Here is a 23,667-nt window from a genome sequence, read left to right on the forward strand (position 1 = left end):
GCGGAGCACTTTGCAGATTGTTTCCGATGCCAGCGGACAATAGGGTGCCTTACGTTAGCTTCGGTAGGAGGAATAATGTTTTCATCTCAATAGAGATCAATTGTTAAGTCCAGAGAACCTATTAATGGGATTTTAGCACACTTTCTACACCGGCAGATCCAAAACTAGTGATCGTAGAAACGAAGACCCTAAGTACACCACCGCTACAAAACAGATGGTTACGGTATTCTTAGCGGAAGTCTATGTCATCTTGAATGTAGAGATACTGGCTAATAGAGAAAAAGTGGCGGGGTATAGGATATAGTAGTGACAGTCAAGCTGCACTAAGAGCCCTTACTAACCCACGCTGCACTTCGAAATTAGTCAGTGAACGCAAGACAGAACTAAACAAAAAAGTTTGTCTTATTTGGGTGCCTGCACATTGAGGTACTACAGGCAACAAGTTGGCTGATAAACTGACAAATTAAGACTCCGGAAGCATACCACTAGGTCCTGAGCTCTTTCTAGGCGTCAATTCTGCATCGATTTAACTTTGAATTGACGACTTCATGAGGTCTACCCATAGAAGACGTTGGTCTGAGTTGGGCTCCTGCAGATTGGCCAGGTGCTTCGTGAAAGAACCAAAAAGGAAATTAGCTACCTTTCTACTAAAACTTAGTAGGAATTACCTGAGAGTACTGGGGTGGGTATAATCACAGGGCACTACGCCTGTAGTCAGCATACGGCTACCATAGGAATTATTGGCGACCTCATGGCGGCCATTCGGAATTAAGAGAGAACGTAGGTTCGAATCTCGGTGAAACACCAAAATTAAAAAGTTGTTTCTAATAGCGGTACCCCTCGCAAGCAATAGCAAGCCCTCGAGTGTATTTCTGCCATGAAAAGGATCCTGATAAAAAAATATCTGCCGTTCGGAGTCGGCTTGAAACTGTAGGTCCCTCCATTTGTGGAACAGCATCAAGACACAAATAAGAGGAGGAGCTCGGCCGAACATCCAAAAGGGGTGTACGCGCCAATTATATACATAAAGGGTTTTTCAATAAGGGCGGGTAGATGTTGAAATGGAATAAAATGGCGTTTGCTGTGTGGCACGTAGCGCCATCCTGCTGGAACCACATGTCGTCTAGGTCCATATGGTTCAATATGGGCCATGAGAAATAGGAAGGGCCACCACGTCTACCGAAAATTGGGCGCAATGCGCGCAACGTTTGCGTTAATGACCACTCATTTTGATAATAAAGTTTTATCATTTGAACGTGCTGTTCAATCGCGTAAGTTGCCATGATGATTTGGCATAAACAACTGAATAATAAACAAAAGATTTGACAAATGTCACCAAAACAAAATGGCTGCCACAGGGTGCCAAAATCGACCCGCGCCAATTGAAAAACCCTTTATATATATAATATACCTATTTTGTTGTGATAATGAGGACATTGCAGAATATTTTATGTCTAACTGCCCAGCGTTTTCTAGAATCAGACTAAGGCTGCTGGGTTGCCTGCTGTACTGAGTATGGGTAAGGTTCATACTCTACCTCTTTCGAATCTCTTAAGATTCATTAATGAATTCAAAAGATTCGCGGAAGAGTGACCTTAAACCAATTTTTCCGACTAACCATCAGTATCTCTATATCTATCCTCTCTCTCTACCTCTTCCTCTGTAATCTATCCGGGTGTAGTACAGTATTCTTCCTGACTGAGTGCTTGGACTTGTCCAACCCCCACAAATCTAATCTAATCTAATCTGCTTATGTCTATTTCTATTGCGAACTTAAGGAGACATTTTCAACACCCTGCTGATATGTCTTCAAACCCATCAAACTGTGGTGCTCCCAAATATTTTAAGCGTGTTTTGAATAACGTAGCACATACACAAAGATGAGATGCTCTACAGTTTGCCTTGAGCCCTGCTCCTTATATTTCCTACATTCCTGGATATTGAGCCATATAAGTTCTTTCGCTTTATTTGCGGATGCGATGGTTTTCTAGGAAGAAATCCAATTTAAGACAGACCAGATTTTAGTCTGTTGAAACCGTTAAAAAGAAAACCGCATTCGTGCTGAAAGAACTGAGAGGTGAAGATTTATACGCTGCTCTGAACAATGAAAGTTTCGCATGGGGAATTTACTGTTTGAGGAGAGGTGCATATTGGAATTGATAATATAAAATCAAAATATATTGTTTTACAAAGTCCGTCTCGTTTTTTAATAACCACCCGTTGGTATTCTGCCCATGCGCGGTATACTGGTCTGCACGTAGCATGCAGAATTACAACTAACAGCAGTTTTCGAGATTTGAGTGCATTTATCTTTAATAATAATGATTAAAAATGTATTTATGTGCTAGCTGTTGTTACTGTTTTTTTTTTACTTCTTTTTTTGTTGTTTTGCTTTTGTCTTACAAAATGTCAACATGTATGCCACTTAAACCGTTAGTTGACAATAGTGTGCCGTCGTACCGATTGCACGGACGAGTAGGCATCTCATTTTGAAGGCATCACTTCACTTAGGCCTTAGCAGCTACTCAAGTATGTATATACGTCTCACATGCACCATATTATGTCGTCTTCAATCATATACGCATTCCACCCAGTGCCACACAGTGAGTGCAACATTGTAGTGCAACATTAGTAAACAGCGCATGCGTACGGAAATATGTATAGAACAGTATTTAATTAAGTGCATGTGTGTGTGTGTGTATATATACTTGGCTATATGCCAATCCATCCATCTATCAGCACACAGCTCAATCAAACATAAACCTGCACAGACGAAGTGATGTGGTGTCGATCGCACATTACCAATAAAATAGAAACGACTGCAGCTGCCATTTGGAATCCACACACACAGTTCTTAAATATGCCACGAATGTGCGTACATGTATGTATGTATGTATGGACATAAGCGCATGCGTGTGCCACGATCATCGCATCGCATCGCGTCGTATCGCCACACATCACATTCATATGCAACCGCACTTTGCCTGGAATGCTTTTTGCCCATTTAAGTGCATACATTTACTAACAGCGCAGCGGTAGCCGTATTTGTGGCAAGTCACAGCACAGCACAGCAACAGACAAACAGAAAAAAAGGTTACAATTCTAGGCAAGTGACATTTCTTTATTTCTGCATCGCCATTTCTGCTATTGCTCATGGGCAAGTAGATGCGGTGTGGTGCTGTGCTGTGCGCGACTAGCAGATGAGACGTATTTAGGATGCCGAAGTTGGCAGTTGCGTGCAATGACCGCTGCTCTACGCTATATTTGGTACGCCGCTGGTAGCTATGCACCTTACTGCTTGGCATGATTTGCAGTATACAAAAGTATATTGGCAGCCTCGGTGACAACTGTACAACTGTCGCTCAGACTTCCATCAAATGGTGATCGTGGTATTCGTCAAACGGTGAATGCTGTTACGTTTGACTTAGGCAGCTTAGGTGTATATATGTATACACATATGTGAGTGGGTGTGTGTGTGTGTTACTGAAGATAGATGGCGCCCTATTGATACTTTGTTATTTTTTCTATTACAGCTTTTACTTATAGTATTTCTTGTGTATTTATGACATCATATTACTGTTGTTATAAGCTCAATTACCAGAAATTATAAAATAATTAGTTGTCAAGCTTCCAAAGGATACGGTGGCTTAAACAAAAATTGTTTATATCACAACTATAAATTGTAATACAGGGTAGCCAGATAAAAATGATAGAAATTAATTAAATTGAAATGACATAACAACGATCTGAAATCGTGCAACTGATTATACCTTCATTTTTAATCCACATTCATGGCATTTCTCATATTTACGGCTTAGAACTTCATTCTACTTAGTAGAAACTTCATTCAACGTAGAATCTCTCTTGCCAACAAGTGCTACTTTGGACTAAGTTGACAACATCCGATGAAGCGACGCTGTGTTTGAGAGAAGGCATCTGCGCAAGATTTTTGTACCTTTGCAAGTTGGAAACGGCGAATATCGCAGGCGATGGAACGATGAGCTTTACGACAACATAGACATAGCGCAGCGAATAAAGATCCAACGACCACGCTGACTGGGTCATGTCGTTCGAATGAATATAAACGCTCCGGCTCTAAAAGTATCCGATGCGGTACCAGCTGGTGGTAGCAGAGGAATAGGAAGGCCTCCTCTGCGTTGGAAAGATCAGGTGAAGAAGGACTTGGCTTCACTTGGTGTGTCCAACTGGCGCCGGTTAGCACGAAAAATAAACGACTGGCACGCATTGTTTAACTCGGCCAAAATCGCTTAAGCGGTTATCGCGCCAATTAAGAAGAAGAAGAAGAACATCATTCAAATGGCCACCTTGGCCTTATTAATAGTGCTTCAAAAGGTCAGTGCAATTTTTAGCGACTCGGTCCAATATGTGCGGGCAATAGTATATCGAATGTGGTGGACTGAGTCAAATTATAATTTTTTTTTCAATCAAATCCGAGTTCTATTTTTATACCCACGCGCACTAATGCGTAAGAAGCTATGAAAATATAAAAAATAACAAAGAAACAAGAAATGTTATGAAAGGAAATTAAGCAACTTAGTTACAGTCTGTCTAATAGAAGTGTGACCGGCAAAATGCAAACTTAGAGTTCCGTTATTAAAGAATTTAAATGCTGCTAAATAGCCGTGTCGTTTTCGCAATACGTGTTGTGTAATTTTTTAGTTTTGTGAGAACTTTAGGAAACGTACGTTGTTTTTGTAAAACGAGTTCCGATGTACACACTCCAAAGTCCCAAAAATGTCACCTGCCGAAAACGTTCTCAAATAATTCGGTTCAATGCATACCCAACTTAAAAAAGTTGACGACTTCCCTGAACGATGTCCAAAACAAAAGTACCTCGCCAAAGCAGGATCAGAGAATCATTGATTTGTTTGTGGCAGAGCCGAACTTCGATCTGAAATTCCGGAACACATTGAAAACGAGCTTGCATGGGTTAAAGCAAATTCTTTTTGGGCGAATAATTGCATATGACGGTCCGGGTGTGCCGACAACTTCAACAAACTTGAATGCCTTTGCTTGGCCCTTTATTTGGCCCTACCATTTTAAAATCAGTTTTGATAAACAAAATGTACCAAAAAGCATTAGTACTGTGAGGTGCCGAGAACCAACAAGATTGGACTTTACAAGAAGACAACCAACCCATGCATCGAAGCCGAAGATGTGTAGAGTGGAAATCCCAAAATAGGATAAAAATTTTGCATTGGCTTTGACACTCGCCTGATCCCAACCAAATTGAAAATGTTTGGGTAATAACTAAGCAAAAACTCAAAGGAAAACAAATTGCCATTATTGGTCATTGGTCATTCAGCGTCAAAGCAAAGTGATATTTATATAAGTGTACTAATTATACGTTTTGACTATTTATTTATTTATTTTCTAATTTTAATTAATTTTACTACAAAAATATAGTTCATAGTACTACAGAAATCATATAATAAAAGTAACTGACTAAGTAATAATTCAATTATAATAATTTTTAGGAATTTCGCAACTTTTTCGTATTCTTCTATTGACGTGATAACGTCTTATAATTCGATGTAGCCGGCTGCACGCACCAAAAAATGTGGCGTTATCTTGCTCATGCGGCGTTACCTTGCTTGAACTGCAAGCGAGAACGACAAAGAGGCACAATCGGCTCCCGCGTTCGACAACGTTCGACATCTGTCTCTCTTCTACTTGAGTGAGCATATATACATATATGTATGAACCATTTCTCTATGAGGATTATTAATTTGATTTACTTGAAGAATTTAAAATAAAATCAGTTGTATCATCATCATCCTTACCGAATTTATAATTAGTGACGACTAGTTGTTAATAATAACTGTTTTTGAATGTTTCTATTATTCATTTATAGGATAGAATAGGACGATGATAGGAAAAATGGGAAATGAAGGGGAATGTTTCGAGTGTAATGTGTCTTGAAAAAGTCAAATCGATGATGGTGCCTCTTAGTGTTGTTGACTTATTAACGTCTGGTGCACAATCGAAATTGAAGATATCTTTCATGAATTTGATAAATGTTTCGTCATTTTTCACGTTTATGTAAATGTAACTTGACCTATTCCATTCCGATTCCATTTATCTCCTTCTCTATATCCATACAAAATATCTATCAAACAAATAAAATTAAAACTTTCTTTTGAAAAATGCAACCATTCCATCGGTATTTTCTGTTGTCACGTTAACTATCGTCAGTAAACCGACTTTACAGACAACCTCTTTTTTATTTTTAGTTCATATAATTTTCTGAAGTCCAAGCTATTTTTAACACACTTTTATTAGGTCGGGTTGTATGTATGTATGTATGTATGTATGTATGTATGTATGTATGTATGTATCTATGTATGTAACGGAATCTTTGAGCTTAATTTTCACTGGCTTCTAAAAATCTGATCGACTTGGAATTTTGCACACCTATCAAGGATCGATGACAATGCAATAATTTGATAAAACTTTTCCATTATCCTTATTAGGATTGCCAGGATTAATATTTTCTTTTTTTACCTGTGGGCAAAAAGTAAGGTGAATTTGGTTGTAAAATGAAAAATCTTTATTTATTCTTGTAAATCAATTTCTAAACAATCCCCTCTCGATGAAATACACTTATGCCAACGATTTTTCCAATCCCCGAAACATGCCAAATAGTCCATTTCCGGTATAGCCATCAGCACCTTCTTCGATTCAGCTTTTATCTCCTCAATCGACTCGAAACGCGTTCCCCGGAGTGGTCTCTTGAGTTTTGGGAATAGCCAGAAGTCACACGGAGCCAAATCAGGCGAATACGGTGGTTGCGGAACGATATACGTGGAATTTTTGGCGAAATGGTCACGAAGAACGAGTGCAGTGTGAGACGGTGCATTATCGTGATGCAAAAACCAAGAGTTGTTGGCCCATAATTCTGGTTTTTTGAGATGAATTGCTTCACGTAAACGACGCATAACGCTCAAATAATATTCCTTATTAACAGTTTGGTCAGGTGGAAGGAATTCATAGAGCACTTCTTTATCATGGCCGATAACTGCATAGCTTTAGACTCACAGTCGATAAGAAAGGAATTAAATATAACACGAATATATCGAATCATTAATTCACTGACTGCAATGATAACAACAATTTTCATTCATAATAAAAAATAGTTTAAAAAAAAAAACTAAAAAACACGCTTTTATTGCCAATCGAACTAAAAAGTAGAAAATAAAAAATAGTTTAAAAAAACTAAAAAACACGCTTTTATTGCCAATCGAACTAAAAAGTATAAAATAAATTTTAATGACAAAGATATCTATAATGAAGTAATAGCAAATCGAACGATCAGTCATAGTCAACTACCTCAGAACAGAATTATAACAAAAATTAAGATACAAATAGAGTAATTCAAATTAGAGTTAAAAGCGTGGGATGCTTGATATAGTAAATATTACGCTGTTATTCAATCAATTCTTGCTGTGAAAATCAAGAAAAATGTTGATCAAGCATTGAATTGTAATATGGAAATTAACTACCATTCGGCAGTGTACAGGAAATCCTGGGCACAAACCACCAATTGATAGAACAAGTTTTTTCAATGGCGGTCGGCGGTCGTCAGACAATGGCAAGCCTCCAAGTGTATTTTTGCCATGAAAAACTCTTCATAAAAAACGCAAAAATGGAAGAAGAGCTCGGCCAAGCACTCAAAAGCGAGTTTTCATATATATATATTTATATATACTTGTACTTAACTGCATAAGCTAACTTCATCTGCATCGCCAAAAGAAAATTTGAAAAACATGGCTCTTATTACCCAGTGAACCTTAAATGACCCCCATCCTTAAAGGACTGTATCAATTCTCTGTGGATAAGCGATTTACACTGAATCATTCACAATTTCCTGTTATTTATTTAGCCTTTGGTTACAGAAATTTTTGTCAAAATACATACATACATACATATACATATCATATTAAATTATCAATATTTCTATAATTCGATAAGTCTTTCGAAGTTTTTTTAAAGCTGAGTCATCTCTGTATTGTAATTATTTTCACAATTGGAAAGCAGATTAAAAAATCCCTACTTAGCACAACCTTTAACAATAGTTTCTTCTTTTTTTTTGTTCTTTTTGTTTATTTGTTAATTCTCCACTGCTCTCTCATTTCGCTGCACTATTATTTACTTTCTTCTCACGCTTTTGTTCTGGCAGTACGGTTGCTAGTGCGATTAGTGTTACAGTAATAGCCACGAAACCCCAAAATAAACCATCACAATGATTGAATATCGTCAAACCAACAATATTTCCACCTGCCACAGAACCTAAGCGACCAATCATCATGACGAAGCACATACCCATCGCATTAATTTGAGTTGGATAGAATTCTGTTGTGAGGGTTCCGATGATACCACCGCAATTTCCTATAGCCAAGAACAGTATCAAGGCAGTCACAGTGGCCGCGAAATTAGAAAGCCAATGCACGACAATAGCGCAGATGCAGCAGATCACGAACCAAATTACTAAAAAAAGAAAATAGTTTGATGAGTATTTTGCTTCAAAGCAATTTCAGAAATAGGGCACAAGAATAATTAGTTGTTAATTATATTTGTTTAATAATTGGTCCATATCTTACTTAACATATTAACTTTGCCAATTATATCGATGGTATAAGCATATATGATGAAAATGACAGTGAAAACGGCGCCCATCATCATCAGCACTTGCAACGTAAAATAATCCAGTTCACAGTTGGAGTTGGCATTGGCTTCCGTCACTGTAAGGTTCATGTTTCCAAGTATTTTACACATCCTGGCATCTTCACCTCTTTTAGCGATGAGTTCGTTAAGAATTGTCGGGAACCTGAATATTATAAGAGATAATTTATCTATAATAAGAGTTTCTTAGATTTGTTAATTCTTCTATCTATTTATATCTAAGTCGGGCAAAAATGGAGTTGATTTTGTGTTGGGATATGGATAGATTCTACAGGGTCCGGCACTCGAAGTGTCACCTACTTCAGTCCGCTCGCGCAGCTGACGCACGAGCATCAGCTGTATGTTAGTTGGCTAAATGACAGTACAGAGTATTTTTTACAAGCGCGCGGAATCAGTAATGTGGTTGCATTATATTTGGCTGGAAAATCACAACCAGCGATTGTTCGTGAGCTCGAGCACCTTACAGTAAATACTGGTAGCATCGCGAAACGTCATGGGGGTGGTTATCAAAGGACTGCAACGTGACGTGAAAAGGCGCATGATCTCACACCAAAGCAGCAACAAGTCAGACTTAAGAGAGCAAAGGAGTTGCTTCGCATGGCCGAAAGCGGTTAATTTCCGAACATTGTGTTATCTGAGGAGAACATTTTTCAAATTCGTAAGCAATTCGTAAACTCCCAAAACGCTAGGGTTTATTTGACCAACCGTTCATACGAAAGTTTGAGTCATCGAATGGCCACCAGGAGACAGCACCCGCCACAGATAATGGTTTGGGCCGATGTAATCGCAGATAGCCGCCCTTCAATCGTTCTCATCGAACCTGGCGTCAAGGTACTCGTAAATGCGAAATATTATCGGGAAAGTATTCTGGAGGTTGCTTTGAAGCCGTAGGCAGACAAACATTTCGGTGGCAGACCATGGACGCTTCAACAGGACTCGGCACCGTCTCCCGAGTCAACCAAGATTGGCTAACAAACTTTCCGAACTTCATGATGTCTATACAATGGCTCTCAAATTCACCAGACACGAATCCATGAATTATTCTCTTCGGGCCCTTTTGGGGGGCAAGATCCAAACTAAAAGATTCACCAGTCTCGAGGCGCTGAAAAAAGTCATTGTCTGCGAATGGGCCAAAATACCTACATTCGGGCAGCTTGCGATTCTTTCTGGACCGTCTCAAGGCCATAGTCAAGGCAAAAGGTGGTTATATCGAGCGAAAGTAAACTGATTTTTAATTTTCTACTATTTTTACACATTCCTTACTTTGAATTGAATTAAAGTAATTTTCCAAACTAAATTTACGGATTTTTAATTGGCTACATTTTGAGTGCCGGACCCTGTATGCTGTATAACAGAATAATTGAGCCAACGAGTAGGGATACTCTACCAAACTCGCCACGTGAGTAGATGCACTCCCCCAGTAGATCTCTTCTTCCCTGCATTATGGGTAATCGCCCCAAAATGGCAAACTGCTGGAATTCAGTAGAAGAGGCCTCGACTCGCATTTTATGCCTAAAAATTTTCAGTTACGAGTAGATGAAAGTAAGTCGTAAAAATTTGCTTGAGTTGATTTATTACGATTTTCAACGTGGGATTATCGAGACAAGAGCTCAATGATCAACTTTCTTTGACTTTTAGCGCCACTATGAAACGCAGGTACAACGGGAAGTCTGTCGTCACGTGACATATTGCGAGATAGAGGGACCATTCTTGGGGATTAGTGGGACCAAGCTAAATTCCCCGCAAAACGAATAGCAAAACGATTTGTTCCCATTGGAAACCGCAAAATTTGACAATTGCCCAAAAAACGATTTGTCTCGATTGATGTAAAAAACTGTTGGAGAGATTTAAACTTAAAGCAGTGGTACAGAAAGTTGCGGAGAATTAAGGAAAACCAACCAACGAAGATGAATCCTCCTTCTCTCAGCTCACACAAGAGAGTTTTTGAGGACTCAAAAAATCGAATTAATGGGTCATCTGTTTTACAGCTCTGATTTGGTACCTAACGGTCTCATTTAGCTCCCGAACATCAAAACTTCTTTTGGAAGTACACGTTTCTCAGTGCCAAAAGTACTTTGCAAATGGGACCAAGCTAATGCAGAAGTGTATTGAAGAATAACATAGAATATTTTCAAAATTCATAAAGTCATTCTCATTACTATTTTTTGTGTTTTCACTATTAGGCGAAAAATGTAAAGGCAATCCTCGTTGAAACCAAAAATCTAAGCACCAGCTTTTGCTTTTGATCGACGAAATAATTCACCCACCTGCAAACGCGAGGTGCTTAGTAGATACGCTGGACACCAAGATATGCTAGAGAATGATTATTGAGAAACTTAAGGTTATGGCTTATATAGCATATTATGGTTGTAACAGTCATAAATTGGGTATTGAAACCAAAATTTTTACTACTCCAACTCGGCTTCCGAGAGAAGCTTTAGTATGGAGCTTAAGTCTCAGAAATTTCATCAAACGAATCTCTATTAGACAATTATCTGGTATTTTTTACGCTTGGGTTCCTCGTAGGGCCCTACTCAAGTATGAGCCATGTCGTTCCGTTCTATACAGAAAAAAATCGACTAATAAATTCTTCTTTGAATAAAGTGGTAGTTAGGCCTACAATTTCCTGTCTAAGTTACTGTGCTAATTCTTAAGTTATTTGAGATAAATTCATACATTTCCGAAAGCGTTTTCGGTTGCAAGATCCCGAAAGTACTCTGAAGTACTCAAAAGCTGATAGATTATCCCAGCGGTCTTTCCAATGAGCTTCTTGCTCTTTTTTATGGTGGTTAGTATTCCTTTGTCTACTCACCGAAGGACTCTGGACTTCAAAACTTATTCGTAAACCCACTATAAATGTGAAGAAATGTAAGGTTTTGTGTTTCTGTGCTCCATTTCTCTCAATGCTAATATGGTCTGTTACCTATAAAATCCAAACTTGATTGATTATGCCAAGGAAATTTATCTTAGTAAGACATTCCTTTAACAGGTTTTAAGTTAGTTGTCCCGCTTACCTCTCCGACATCTTTTGCATTTATTTCTGCCTAAGAAGAGGGTATCTGCACCTTCATGATTTCAGAGTATCGAAGTCAATTCATTTAGCAATAAGTACGTCGGAATCTCTTTATAAAGCTAACTAGAATATTACCGGATATAGCCTCGCCAGGATATCAGTCTTCCTAAAACTCAGACAGCCATCCTCCTCAATATGGTACTAGTGATTGCCAAGATATCCCCCTTTGCTTAGGTCTAAATATCAATATGAATCCACCAATATCAGACCAATATTACCCCCGAAATTTCCGGTAAGTTTCTCATCAAAGAAGCAATAGATAATAGATTTGACTGCCGATAAAAAAGATTTTATGGACTATATATCGCAGCTTATGAAAGCGTAGGTATTTATTATGCAAAATTTGGTGGCGCTCAATTTCCGTACTTTGGAAACCAACTTCGCAACCGAAGATATTTGCAAAGCTCCTAAGTAACGTTTTAAGGAGAGAGGCAAAGCAGCCGGGTGGTATTGCAGTCAGCGCCTCATTCTCTTAAAAACGATGAATTAGCTAATTCAAAAACCTGCCTAGATGAATCTAAAACCTGACCCGCCTCCCCAATCTAATCCAAAGAATAATTCAATTGCACTTTCTTGGGCCGACGAGAAGGAAGAGGTCAGACACCCAAATATGTAAAATTTCAAGATAAATTTCAATTGACTACTGTACGAAAAAGACAACAAATTCGCTAAATAAGCCAAGATAACTATCGGCAAATGGCCGCCATAGCCAAATGGGTTGGTGCGTGACTACTATTCGGAAGTGTCCAGGTTCAAAACTCCGGGCATGAGACACGAAATGATATAAAAAGTTTTCTCTAATAGAGGTCAACCCTCGCATAGGCAAACCTCAAGGTATATTCCTACCATGAAAAAGCGTCTTATAAAAACTCATCTGCCGTTTGGAGTGTACTTAAAACTGTAGATTCCTCCATTTGTGAAACAACATTAAGAAGCACACCGCTAACTGAACAGGATTGGCAAAAATAGTACTATTTCCTCGTTCACCAAGTGGATCACTAGACACACCGGGATGTACTTCGGAGCTGCTTGATTCCGAGTCAGATTATGTTAGAAAATAATTTCCAGAATTACCTGGTAGATTTTGTCGTTTGAATAAGATTGATCCCTAGTACAATATACGGAGGTTTCAGAAAGTCCTATGGACTCCACGCCATTCAATTTCCAAACTCGTAGCTGTGTTTACCGGTCACTGGACGATCGGCACACTCTCGGAAAAGCTAGGTTTATCATTTAGCCCCCATTACGGAAGCTGAGGGAAAACTGAGAGGAACTGTTGAGCACTTCCTCTGTACATGTCCATTAAGGTCACTTGGAGCTCTTTTCTTCGTCAGCCTGTAGCAGTGCGCCAACCTAAATCGCATCAATCTTCTCCATTCCATCAACAGCTCTGACTGACTGCAGATATCTGCCTGTTAGAGGTCTCATAATGATATCAAAACGGCACTTAAGCGATACATGTGGAGTGCCAAAATGGTACTTCAACCATTTTACCGACCTACCTGAGATCGAATACGAAAAATTCTGAATAAGTTTCAAAAACTTGTGTTTTCCAACACTTGCTACATCTACAGCACTTTTTCCATTGCTTTTATCTTTAAAATCTTTTGCGAGTTTATGATTTAAAAACTTTAAGTTTTTGCATGTTTAACGCATCTTTTCTATTCCCTCCTTTGTTTTGCTGATTTAAATCTGCCTCCAATAATATGGAAAAATTACACCAATAGATACTTACCACATGAATAGTCCCTGAGAGAGTGCGTAGATCATAAATAAGCAGAAACTCAAATTTAGTGTTTGCAAAACACGTTCTCTATAAAACAATGGCGTTGTTTGTTTCCAAATCATTTTGAGAGCATCCTTGACGCCATGAATATTTGCCAAAGTTGCACCACCAGTCTGTAAGACAATGCTTTTGACAGGGTAATTCTCAGCCTTGTCACCCGTATTTGTTGAGTAAATGCGACGCAGAATATCTAAAGCTGCATCGTGATCGCCGTGTACCAGCACATATTTCGGTGTTTCAGGCAATGTGGATAACCCCAGCAGTCCCAGGAAGGATAAAAATGCGTTGAAAAGGAGGAAAATACGCCAGGGAGTAAAGGGCAAGCCAATAATTGTAAAATTAAAACGCAGTGGAAGTAAGACAAGAGCGACAGCTGGAAAGAATATTAAAATTGTAAACCTAAAATTGCACAGAATCTTTTTAACTATTTGAATCCTCATGCACTCACCTGACGATAGTATGAATGCTAATGGCAGAGAGATGGCTAGTAGTGTTATGTGGCGTACGCGCGTTCTATTACTGTGAAACTCGCCGATGTAGCTAAATACACACGCCTGCCCGCCACAAATGAAGAAACCATTAAGGAAACGGAATGTGATTAACATCCAGGTATTCACGGAGAAGGTCGATATAATTGTGACAATGGCAGCCAAGATGAGTGAGCAGCGTAATATTCGCAGACGTCCCCATGTGTCCGCCAAGAATCCCACCATGTGCGAACTGAAAACAACGCCGAAGAAACCCGCAGACGCAAGTATGCCCTGCTCAGCTTGTGTCGCTGCCAGATCACATTTTATCAATGGCATTATAATGCCAATGGCTGTCATTTCAGCCATCACTGTCAAAAAGCAGATGCCGCAGGTTAGCATTAGCGTATAATGAAAGCGACCGACCTGCACCAGATCCAAGGCTTCCTCCATGGTATGTGCGTACACCTGAGATTTGTCATGTTTGTGTGCACCTGCAATGACAAAAGTACTTATATTTACGTATATCCGGAAAGGTATTTGTCAATCAAATGTCATTAGTGACGTTTACTTATATAGGGTTATTCAATAGGTGCGCTTCAACTTTTTTCCGAAAGGGAGAGCGAACGACGCAATATTTTTTATTTCTCGCTTGTTATTTGTAAACTTCATTAGTATACATTTCATCATGGAACGCTACACACTTGAGCAACGATTGCAAATCGTGCAAATTTTTTATGAAAATAATCGTTCTGTTGCTGCTACTTTAAGAGCATTACGGCCATTTTACGGTCCATTTAACAAGCCGTCCCGTTTTGGGGTTATGTGAAGTCATTGGTCTACAGTAACAAGCCGGCGACGATTTGTGAGCTCAGAGCCAATATTGAACGAGAAATTGCTGGAATTTCGGCCGATTTATGCAAAAGAGTGGTCGAAAATTGGGTTCAACGATCGGACTTCGTAAAACGTGCACGCTGTGGTCATGCAAAAGAAATCGAATTTCATACTTAAATGTATATGTTCAAACTCGATAATAAAAAAAAAATTAGTTAAAAAAGTCAAACCGTTTGTGTTTTATTCAAAAAAGTTCAAAAGTTGAAGCGCTCTTACTGAAAAACCCTATATTTTATTGATATCTGCTAGGTATAATAATTCAAAAATATATTAACATATCTGTATTATATAGCATTTTTGGTTAAAACGATTTTGCAAAATGTATTCCAGAAGCAGTAATATTTGAAATTAGTCAGCGTAATGGCCAGCGCGCTTACGAATAGTGCCACCGACGACGAGAATGAATCAGAGGCGACTGTGGACGCTCCAAGTTTCTACGATACAAAAGCCTTTCGTTGGCTGTCCCTTCTACTTTATCTCGGTGGTATAAGTGGTCTTGGTTTTATTTTATCGCTGTACTATTTGTTCTTCTTCGACTCAACGATGCCCGATATACATCTGAAGTTCCCGATATCTATAGATGGAAAACCAGTGCAAAAGGTTCAAGCGTATCCTTGAGAGAGAGCATTCTGGCGTTAAATTAGTAATGAGGTAAGGGGTAAAGGACTCTCAGCAAGACGAACAATTACGAGCTCATAAAAGACACAACTCTTTTGTGAGCATTTCCAAGTCAAGTGGGACATTTTCCCAATTCTTCTAAACTCTTTCTTATTTGCAGGTTTGAGTAAAATAAAAAGTAAAGTGGAAAAAAATGTATACATTCTGAGATTTGTTCAATGTTGAAAACTTTTGTATAGATCTTTCTAAATGAAATTCCTTCGGTTTTTTTAATATTTTTATATGTATTTTTTGTTTTTTAAGTAAGGATAAAATGTACAATACTTTAAAAATATTTTTAATTACATTTTTGGAAAACAACTGAGAGGGGTGTTTTACAAAAATTATAAGAAAATGAAATTCTTTCACAATTTTTAGAGAAAATTTTTTTTTAATCAAAATCGTAAAACAGCTCTCTAAATAGTTTTTTTTTTTCTATTAATAGCTTAGACTACGCTTAGTAAACCCTCCTTCACAATTTAATTAGCATAACCTTTTGAGTTATATTCAAATGCGTAAAGCAAACATTTGAAAAATCACCTAAAATACTACTCTGAATACCCACTCGTATATTGAGTCCGTTTCCAAATCGATCGAAGCGTCCCTACGCACATTTGTAAGCAGATATACGGCATTTTGGGGTCATCCCTTGGCGACTGGTCAATGCACAGCCATGAGTAGGCCAAGGAACATTCTCCACTCACATTTCTTCAAGGGAAGAGTGGACGTGATGCAGCAGTGTTGCTGAACCTCTTCACGGATGGCTCAAAGTTGGATGGAGGAATTGGCGGAATAGCATTCTGCAAAGAATTTTCCATCAGACACAAGTTCAGTTTACCGGACCACTGTTGTGTATTCCAAGCAGAGGTAGTGACAATTAAAGAGGCAGCTGATTGGCTGTTCACTTTTGTAATAACTGTCACAGACATTAATACATACTCCAACAGTCAAGCGGCAATTAGGGCGCTGGGCTCGATGATGATGCACTCGAAACTGGTCGGCGAATGCCTGGCTTCACTTTCGATCGCATTCGTTTTCTTGAATATAAAGCTCATCTGGATGCCTGGCCTTACCGATATTGCAGGAAATTGCCAGGTGGATGAGCTAACCAGACAGCGGAACTGTGAGGATTGGGATTCTCTTGACTACTTGCGGCTGCGCCTGGAGAGCTGGGATTTGCGTCAATTCAGCGAGCGCTGGGCTAGTACTCAAACTTGTAAAGTCGCGAAATCTTTCGGCACACGTGTGGATCGGAGAAGCTCAAGGGATCTTCTCAGATTTACAAAGTCTCAGCTCTCGAATTTCGTGGATGCCCATATAGGACATTGACCGCGTGGTATGCTGCTGTGAGAATCGGCATTACTTCGAGTTCTGTTTAAGTCAGAAGTGGAATTATGTCAAGACCTTCTCCTACGCTACCCTGCTATCGCGGGGCTAAGATGTAAGTATCTCATCTCTTTGATACTCCTACGGATATATATTAGAAGAGTTTATATTAAAAACCTGTTGAACTTCATCAGGGTCGTTTTCAACAAATGCACGTCCACTCCCCTTCCCCCTCCTAATTTCTTTTTTTCTAGTCTTCTTATTTCCTCGATTTCCCAAATTTTTGGTTTTCGACCAAGTGCGTCCTCTCTCTGGGCAACCATGTCAACCTAATCTAAGGAATATGGCAAATTCACTGGTACGCTGTGCTGATATGACCGACTGTTTAGGGATCCCACTATAAGACTTTCAGAGATTACTGAGTCTCATCTAATAGTACAAAATATAAGAAAAAATGTGAGGGGTGTTTTTCCAAAATTCCAAAAAAAAATTCTCTATAAGTTTAAAAAATATGTAATTTTCCCCCCAAAACAAAAAATTAAATATACATTTTTGCTAAGAATCAATTATTTTAAAGGCCAAAATTTTATAATTTCAAAATACATTTAATGCTAAAAAGTAGGAAAATTATTAAGTACCTTTTATGCTTAAAAAGTAAATTTTTTTTCAATTTAAAGGTAAATTTTTTACTAAAAAAAATTAAAACAAATTTTTAAAAAACATTTTAGCAAAACACAATTTCAAATTTAAAATTTTTTTTTTTGGAATTTCAAAGTAAATTTTTTTTAATTGTTTTTTTTTTTGGAATTTTAAAGTACATTTTGTGCTAAGACAATCTAAGTTTTTTTAAGTTCATTTTATGCTAAGAACATTAAAAGAACATCTTTTGTAATTTTGAAGTAAAAGAAAACATCTTTTTTTAATTCTAAAGCACATTTTATGCTAAAAGAAATATTTTTTTTTTGTTTCAAAATACATAATATGTTAAAAAAATTAAATTTTTGCTTGTAAGTTGAAAGCACATTTTTTATTGTAATTTTAAAGTACATTTTTTTAGTTTTGTAGTATATATTTTTTTTTAATTTTAGAGTTCATTTACTGTTACAAAAATTAAAAACATATTTTCATTTTTAATGTTAAAGTATATGTTATGCTAAAAAATTCATTTTGTTTTGTTTTTTTTTGTAAAAACGTTTAAATAACCGAAGGTATTAAAATACTAAAATTATTTACTATTTTCAAAATTTGTTCAACCAAATTTTTATATCACTCAGCATAGAATCACCCTTGTTTATATACATATATATTACATATATGTAATATACATATATGTAAATTCGAGAAATGTAAATTTAGGTTTGCCAGTTTTTGTGTGTGTTTGCATTAAATCCAAGAACCAGCTTAAGTGATGAAAATTGTATAATTGCATATGCAAATGTATTTTAAGGAATTTTTTCTGAATTTAAGGCTTTATTTGAAAAAACTGTATTCAAAGTATTTTTCTTCAGAAGCTACAACTTTTCCCATTTATAAGCGAGCGTATAGAACCGGTTTTCTTTTGAGAGCAAGTACAATCGATCCAAATTTTTTTACCTATAGGTGAAGTGAGGCAGATTCTAGACAAGACATTGCATGTTGATGGAAACAGTCAGTTAGTCAAAAGCGGCAATGCATAAGGATTAATATGGCGTGTGGAGTAAGACTTTCCTAATTCCAATACCTCAGAAAATCAATACCTCATTTCCAGCCAACAAAGACGACCGTTTTCGGCTTAAGGGTCGCTTCAATTCGATGAGTTGTTGCCGGCAGCGTTCTCCATTAATAGTTTCACACCAGTCTTCATTCCAGTTCAGCATCTTAAAACACCGTCGCGACATACAGCATGTGTCAACATCACCAAATTTGAGACGACGAATCGAAAATTCACGAATTTCATATGCAATTCGGAGCACAATCTCAGTAAGAAAAACTTAAAGAGTAATTTTTAACGTCGATAAGAGAAATGCTGTGCGCCGATAAGAAATAATTTGTACAGGAGGCTAATATCGTCCACTCTTAAATCCTTGGATATCATTTACAAAATATGCTAAGATTTAACATGCGGAAGTAGTTAACTCCCAGCTGTTTAAATGCTGAGATGATTTCACCTGATTTCACCTTTTCTGACGCCAACTTCTTTGGCCCTGAGCCCGTTCTACCACTGCATTCTGCAGCCATCAAAGCCACGGTTAGCAAAAGGGTTACTTTGACCCACATGACACGTCGGACCATTTTCTGTGCGCCTGCCCAGCCTTCACTCGAAACACGCCTCAGGTCTTTGACACTGCTCTGTTAAGAAGCAACCACCTTGGCGCCTTGGCAGCACAAGATTTCTTCGGAGGTCGAGCAGAATTAAAGAAAATTAAAAATGGAACCCGAGTGGAGTACAATGGATTTAATGGTGTCTGAGTGCTGTACTTGCTAGTCTGTCCCGACACAAAATAGAAAAAAAACTAATTTCGATTCCTAAAGAACAATGCAGTAAAACGCAAGTTTGATGATGCTAAAAACTCTCTTTAATTTTCATAATTTCTTTCCTCGGCGATGTTGAGCATTTTCACCAAAATTTTGCAGAAATTTTATAATTTCTTTATATATAAAATTTTTTATAATATTTATATAACGTTTGAAACTGAAGGTTTTGAGTAGGCACTATATCTTTATAAAAAAAATTAATAATAAACATTAAAAAAAAAGAAATCTAGTCAAAAATGGTGAACATTTTCCTCTGCTATCGTTCATCGAGGTCCGTACATTTAAAAGAAACCGTCTAAGTGTGATTTTGCGAATATGTTTTTTTATGAATCTACTTATGACTTGCGCTTCAATTCGCCTCAATCGATGGTAATATCTAAGACGATATTTAAGTGACAGCTGCCAAACGACAGGGCTCAAACTAAGTGTGTCATATTGTAGCTCCTCACTTGTACTATTACAAGTCCACTTTCTATGTATTAATGTAATGAACATTTAGTTATACAAGTATGTGTATTTAAGCAAGCTTGTGAACCTCTTTGAATACCAAAAATAAAAATAGTATACCCTGCAGGAAAAATCTGAGCAAATTAAGGTAAATTTAAAAATTCGCAACTAGTGTAAATGTATTTATTTATTTATTTAGCTATATAGACACTGGTAAATGTCTACGGCTTATTAACCACCATTTACCACAAAAGTGTTTCTATGAGCAATTTTTTTTTTTTTAAATATCTCCCACTTTACCAATTACCTATGTATACCTTAATTTCCATAACCTGGTCCAAAAACACATTGGTTGAATTTTTTTAAAATTCGTATGAAATTAAAAGTATCTTGAAATATTTAATATTATAGTGTCCAAAATAAACAAGACTGACATCATAAAAATGTTTTTGATGGCACCATATTTTTAATGAGTTAATTGAAAAAAGCTTATGGCGATGATTGTCTATCTCCTCCCAGAGTTCATGAGTGGTTTACACGTTTCAGAGATGATTGTAAGGGCATAAATGACTATGAACATACGGACCGCCCAATATCTGTAATCACCGAAAACTCCATCGAAAATTGTTCGTAAATTTATTAAAACTTAACCGAAATCATCGTTGAAGTTCATGCGATCTGAGTTGAATATCTCCAAAACATCGATTTATCGCATTTGAACTGATCATTTGGACTTACGAAAGGTCTGCGCACGTTTCATTCCGCACAAGTTAACTGAGGACCAAAAATTGCTCAGAATTCAACATTCGAAAGACCTCATTAAAGAGGCGAGAAAAGACGAGAACTTCCTTTACAACATTGTAACTGGTGATGAAACGTGAACCTGAAACTAAGCGTCAAAGTGCCGAATGGAAGGCCCCAAACGAGCCACTATCCCAAAAATCGCGTTTGGAGAAGTCAAAAATCTAGTCGACGCTCATTTGTTTTTACGATTCCAAGGTAATTGCCGCAAAGAGTTTGTGCAAACGGGCCAAACCGTTAATGCAATTTTCTATCTTGGCGTTTTGAAGCATTTGTTGCATCGCATTCGTCGAATTCGCCCTGAACACGGCGACTGAGGAAGCCAGCGCTTATTGCATGATAATGCACCATCTCATCGATCCCCTCTTGTGGCTGATTTTTGGAAGAAATAGCATTTTAACCATCAATCACTCACCGTATTCACCTGATATGACTCTCTGTGACTTCTACCTATTCGGAAAATTATATTTCTCTCACAAATTGGTGGATACGGCCACACACTCAAAAAAGGATGTCGTGATACACGGGTGGGAAAATTCCGTTTCACAACCCCCAGAAGAAATGGGCTAAGAATTTAGCAAGTAGCAGTTTAATAATAAATATTATATAATAATATTGGGTTGGCAACAAGTAATTGCGGACTTCACTCATAGGTGGCTTGAATTTTTAGGTTTACAGACGTAGTACAAATGTAAAACACATTTTGTTATTTTATAGTTGACAATTCAGCTGTCAATCCAAAAAAAAGTTGTTTGATTAGTTGCGTAGTTTTCGTTTGGCGTTCGCTAAAAATGGAAAATCAAAAGGAACATTTTCGTCACATTTTATTTTTTTATATCCGCAAAGGGAAAACCGCATCTCAAGCTCAAATAAAAGTTATGTGCTGTTTATGGTGACGAAGCCTTAAAAGAACGGCAGTGTCAAAATTGGTTTGCGAAATTTTGTTCTAGTGATTTTTCACTCAAAGATGAAAAACGCTCTGGTCGTCCAGTTGAAGTTGTTGACGCCCTAATCAAAGCAGTTATCAATTCGGATCATCACAGTACAACACGTGAGATTGCAGAGAAGCTTCATGTATCACACACATGCATGCAAAATCACTTAAAACAACTTGGCTATGATCAAAAACTCAATACATAGGTTCCTCACGAACTGAAAGAAACGCATAAACAGCTGCGATTTGCTAAAGAAACGTAATGAAGATGATCCATTTTTAAAACGACTGATAACTGGCGATGAATAATGGGTTGTTTATGTACAACAATATCAATCGTAAATGATCGTGGAGCAGGCCAGGTGAACCAACTCAAACAACATCAAAAGCTGATATTCGTCAAAAGAAGGTTTTGTTATCAGTTTGGTGGGATTTCAAATGAATTGTCTACTTTGAACTCTTAACACCCAACCGAAGGATCAATTTTGATGTCTACATTGAACAACTAACGAAATTAAACAATGCAGTTGAACAAAAGCAGCCTGAATTGACAAATCGAAAAAGTAATGTATGGTATTCTGTCATGACAATGCAAGGCCACGCACATCTTCGGCCACTCGGCAAAAATTATTAGAGCTTCGTTGGGATGTTTTGCCACATGCACCATATAGTCCTGACCTTGCACCATCTGATTACTTTTTGTTTCGATCTTTACAACCCGCCTTGAATGGTACACATTTCATGATGATGATGTCAAATCGTACCTGATTCGGTTTTTTGCTAATAGAAACCAGAAGTTTTATGAAAGTGGGACTATGCTGCTGTTCGAAAGATGGCAAAAGGTCATTGATCAAAATGGGCAATACATTACAGAACACAGTTATTTAGTTCCATGAAAAGATTGTCTTTGATTTTCTAAAAAAAATCCGCAATTACTTAGTGGCCAACCCAAAATTAATTGATCGTAAAAAAATCCACGGAACTAAAAATTCCGGATGCATGTACAGAATGTAGGTATATCTGTAATCAACTCAGAAAATATTATTTAACTACCAAAGCGGTCAAAGAGACTGGGGTCTATTACTGTTTTAATATTACCTACATATATATTAACCTGCGCATGTCACAGAGAATGTGAAGATCCCGATACCCCACTCGTCGACGGAATTTTCGTTCCGCTACCCGACGATGAGGAGGTGAGAATAGCGATAACGTGGCTAAAGAACAACAAAGCCGCGGGCGCCGACGGACTGCCGACTGAGCGTGGCGGCGAGGAGCTGGTAAAGTGCATGCACCAGCTTCTATGCAAAATATGGTCAGATGAAAGCATGCCTGCCGATTGGAATTTAAGTGTGCTCTGCCCAATCCATAATAAGGGCGATCCTGCAATTTGTGCCAATTACCGCGGGATTAGTCTTCTAAATATCGCCTAGAAAGTTCTAGCGAGCGTATTGTGTGAAAGGCTGAAGCCCATCGTCAACCAACTGATTGGACCTTATCAGTGTGGCCTTAGACTTGGAAAGTCTACCATCGACCAAATATTCACAATACGCCAAATCTTGGAAAAGACCCATGAAAGGAGAATCGAGCCGTTTATTACCAAACGAGGTTTCAGACAGGGTGACTCGCTGTCGTGTGACTTCTTTAACCTGATGTTGGAGACCATCGTACGAGCCGCAGAACTTAATCGCTCAGGCACAATATTTTATACGAGCGTACAATTTTTGGCGTATGCCAAGCTTTTTGGACCTTTGCATGTTGGCAACGGCGAATATCGCAGGCGATGGAACGATGAGCTCTATGAGCTTTACGACGACATACACATAGCGCAGCACATAAAGATCCAGCAGCTACGTTGGCTGGGTCATGTCGTCCGAATGGATACAAACGCTCCGGCTTTGATATTCGATGCGGTAAGCTGGTGGTAGCAGAGGAAGAGGAAGGCCTCCTCTGCGTTGGAAAGATCAGGTGGAGTAGGACTTGGCTTCACTATGTGTGTCCAATTGACGCCGGTTAGCACGAGAAAGAAACGACTGGCGCGCTTTGTTAAACGCGGCCAAAATCG

General features: G+C 38.1%; 2 protein-coding genes across 2 annotated transcripts in view; one reads left to right on the forward strand and one right to left on the reverse strand.

Moving 5' to 3' along the window:
* Positions 1 to 7,877: 7,877 nt before the first annotated feature.
* Positions 7,878 to 23,667, reverse strand: part of LOC128857960 (synaptic vesicle glycoprotein 2A) — an 84,641-nt gene continuing 68,851 nt past the window's right edge. The window contains exons 2-5 of the mRNA XM_054093822.1: positions 14,011 to 14,523; positions 13,512 to 13,935; positions 8,622 to 8,848; positions 7,878 to 8,508 (exon numbers count right to left, since the gene is read on the reverse strand). Of these exons, the coding sequence (XP_053949797.1) occupies positions 8,150 to 8,508; positions 8,622 to 8,848; positions 13,512 to 13,935; positions 14,011 to 14,523 (1,523 nt within the window). The 3' untranslated portion in view covers positions 7,878 to 8,149. The remainder of the gene's footprint in view (positions 8,509 to 8,621; positions 8,849 to 13,511; positions 13,936 to 14,010; positions 14,524 to 23,667) is intronic.
* Positions 15,284 to 15,541, forward strand: LOC128856360 (uncharacterized). The gene has a single exon (XM_054091659.1). It carries the CDS (start codon positions 15,284 to 15,286, stop codon positions 15,539 to 15,541), a length of 258 nt encoding a protein of 85 aa, XP_053947634.1.

The sequence above is a fragment of the Anastrepha ludens genome, chromosome 3 (genome assembly GCF_028408465.1).
Source record: "Anastrepha ludens isolate Willacy chromosome 3, idAnaLude1.1, whole genome shotgun sequence".
Taxonomy (NCBI): Eukaryota; Metazoa; Arthropoda; class Insecta; order Diptera; family Tephritidae; genus Anastrepha; species Anastrepha ludens.

What these genes read in the sequence shown, in the direction of transcription:
- LOC128856360 (XM_054091659.1), top strand. Translation starts at nt 15,284, where the DNA reads ATGGCCAGCGCGCTTACGAATAGTGCCACCGACGACGAGAATGAATCA.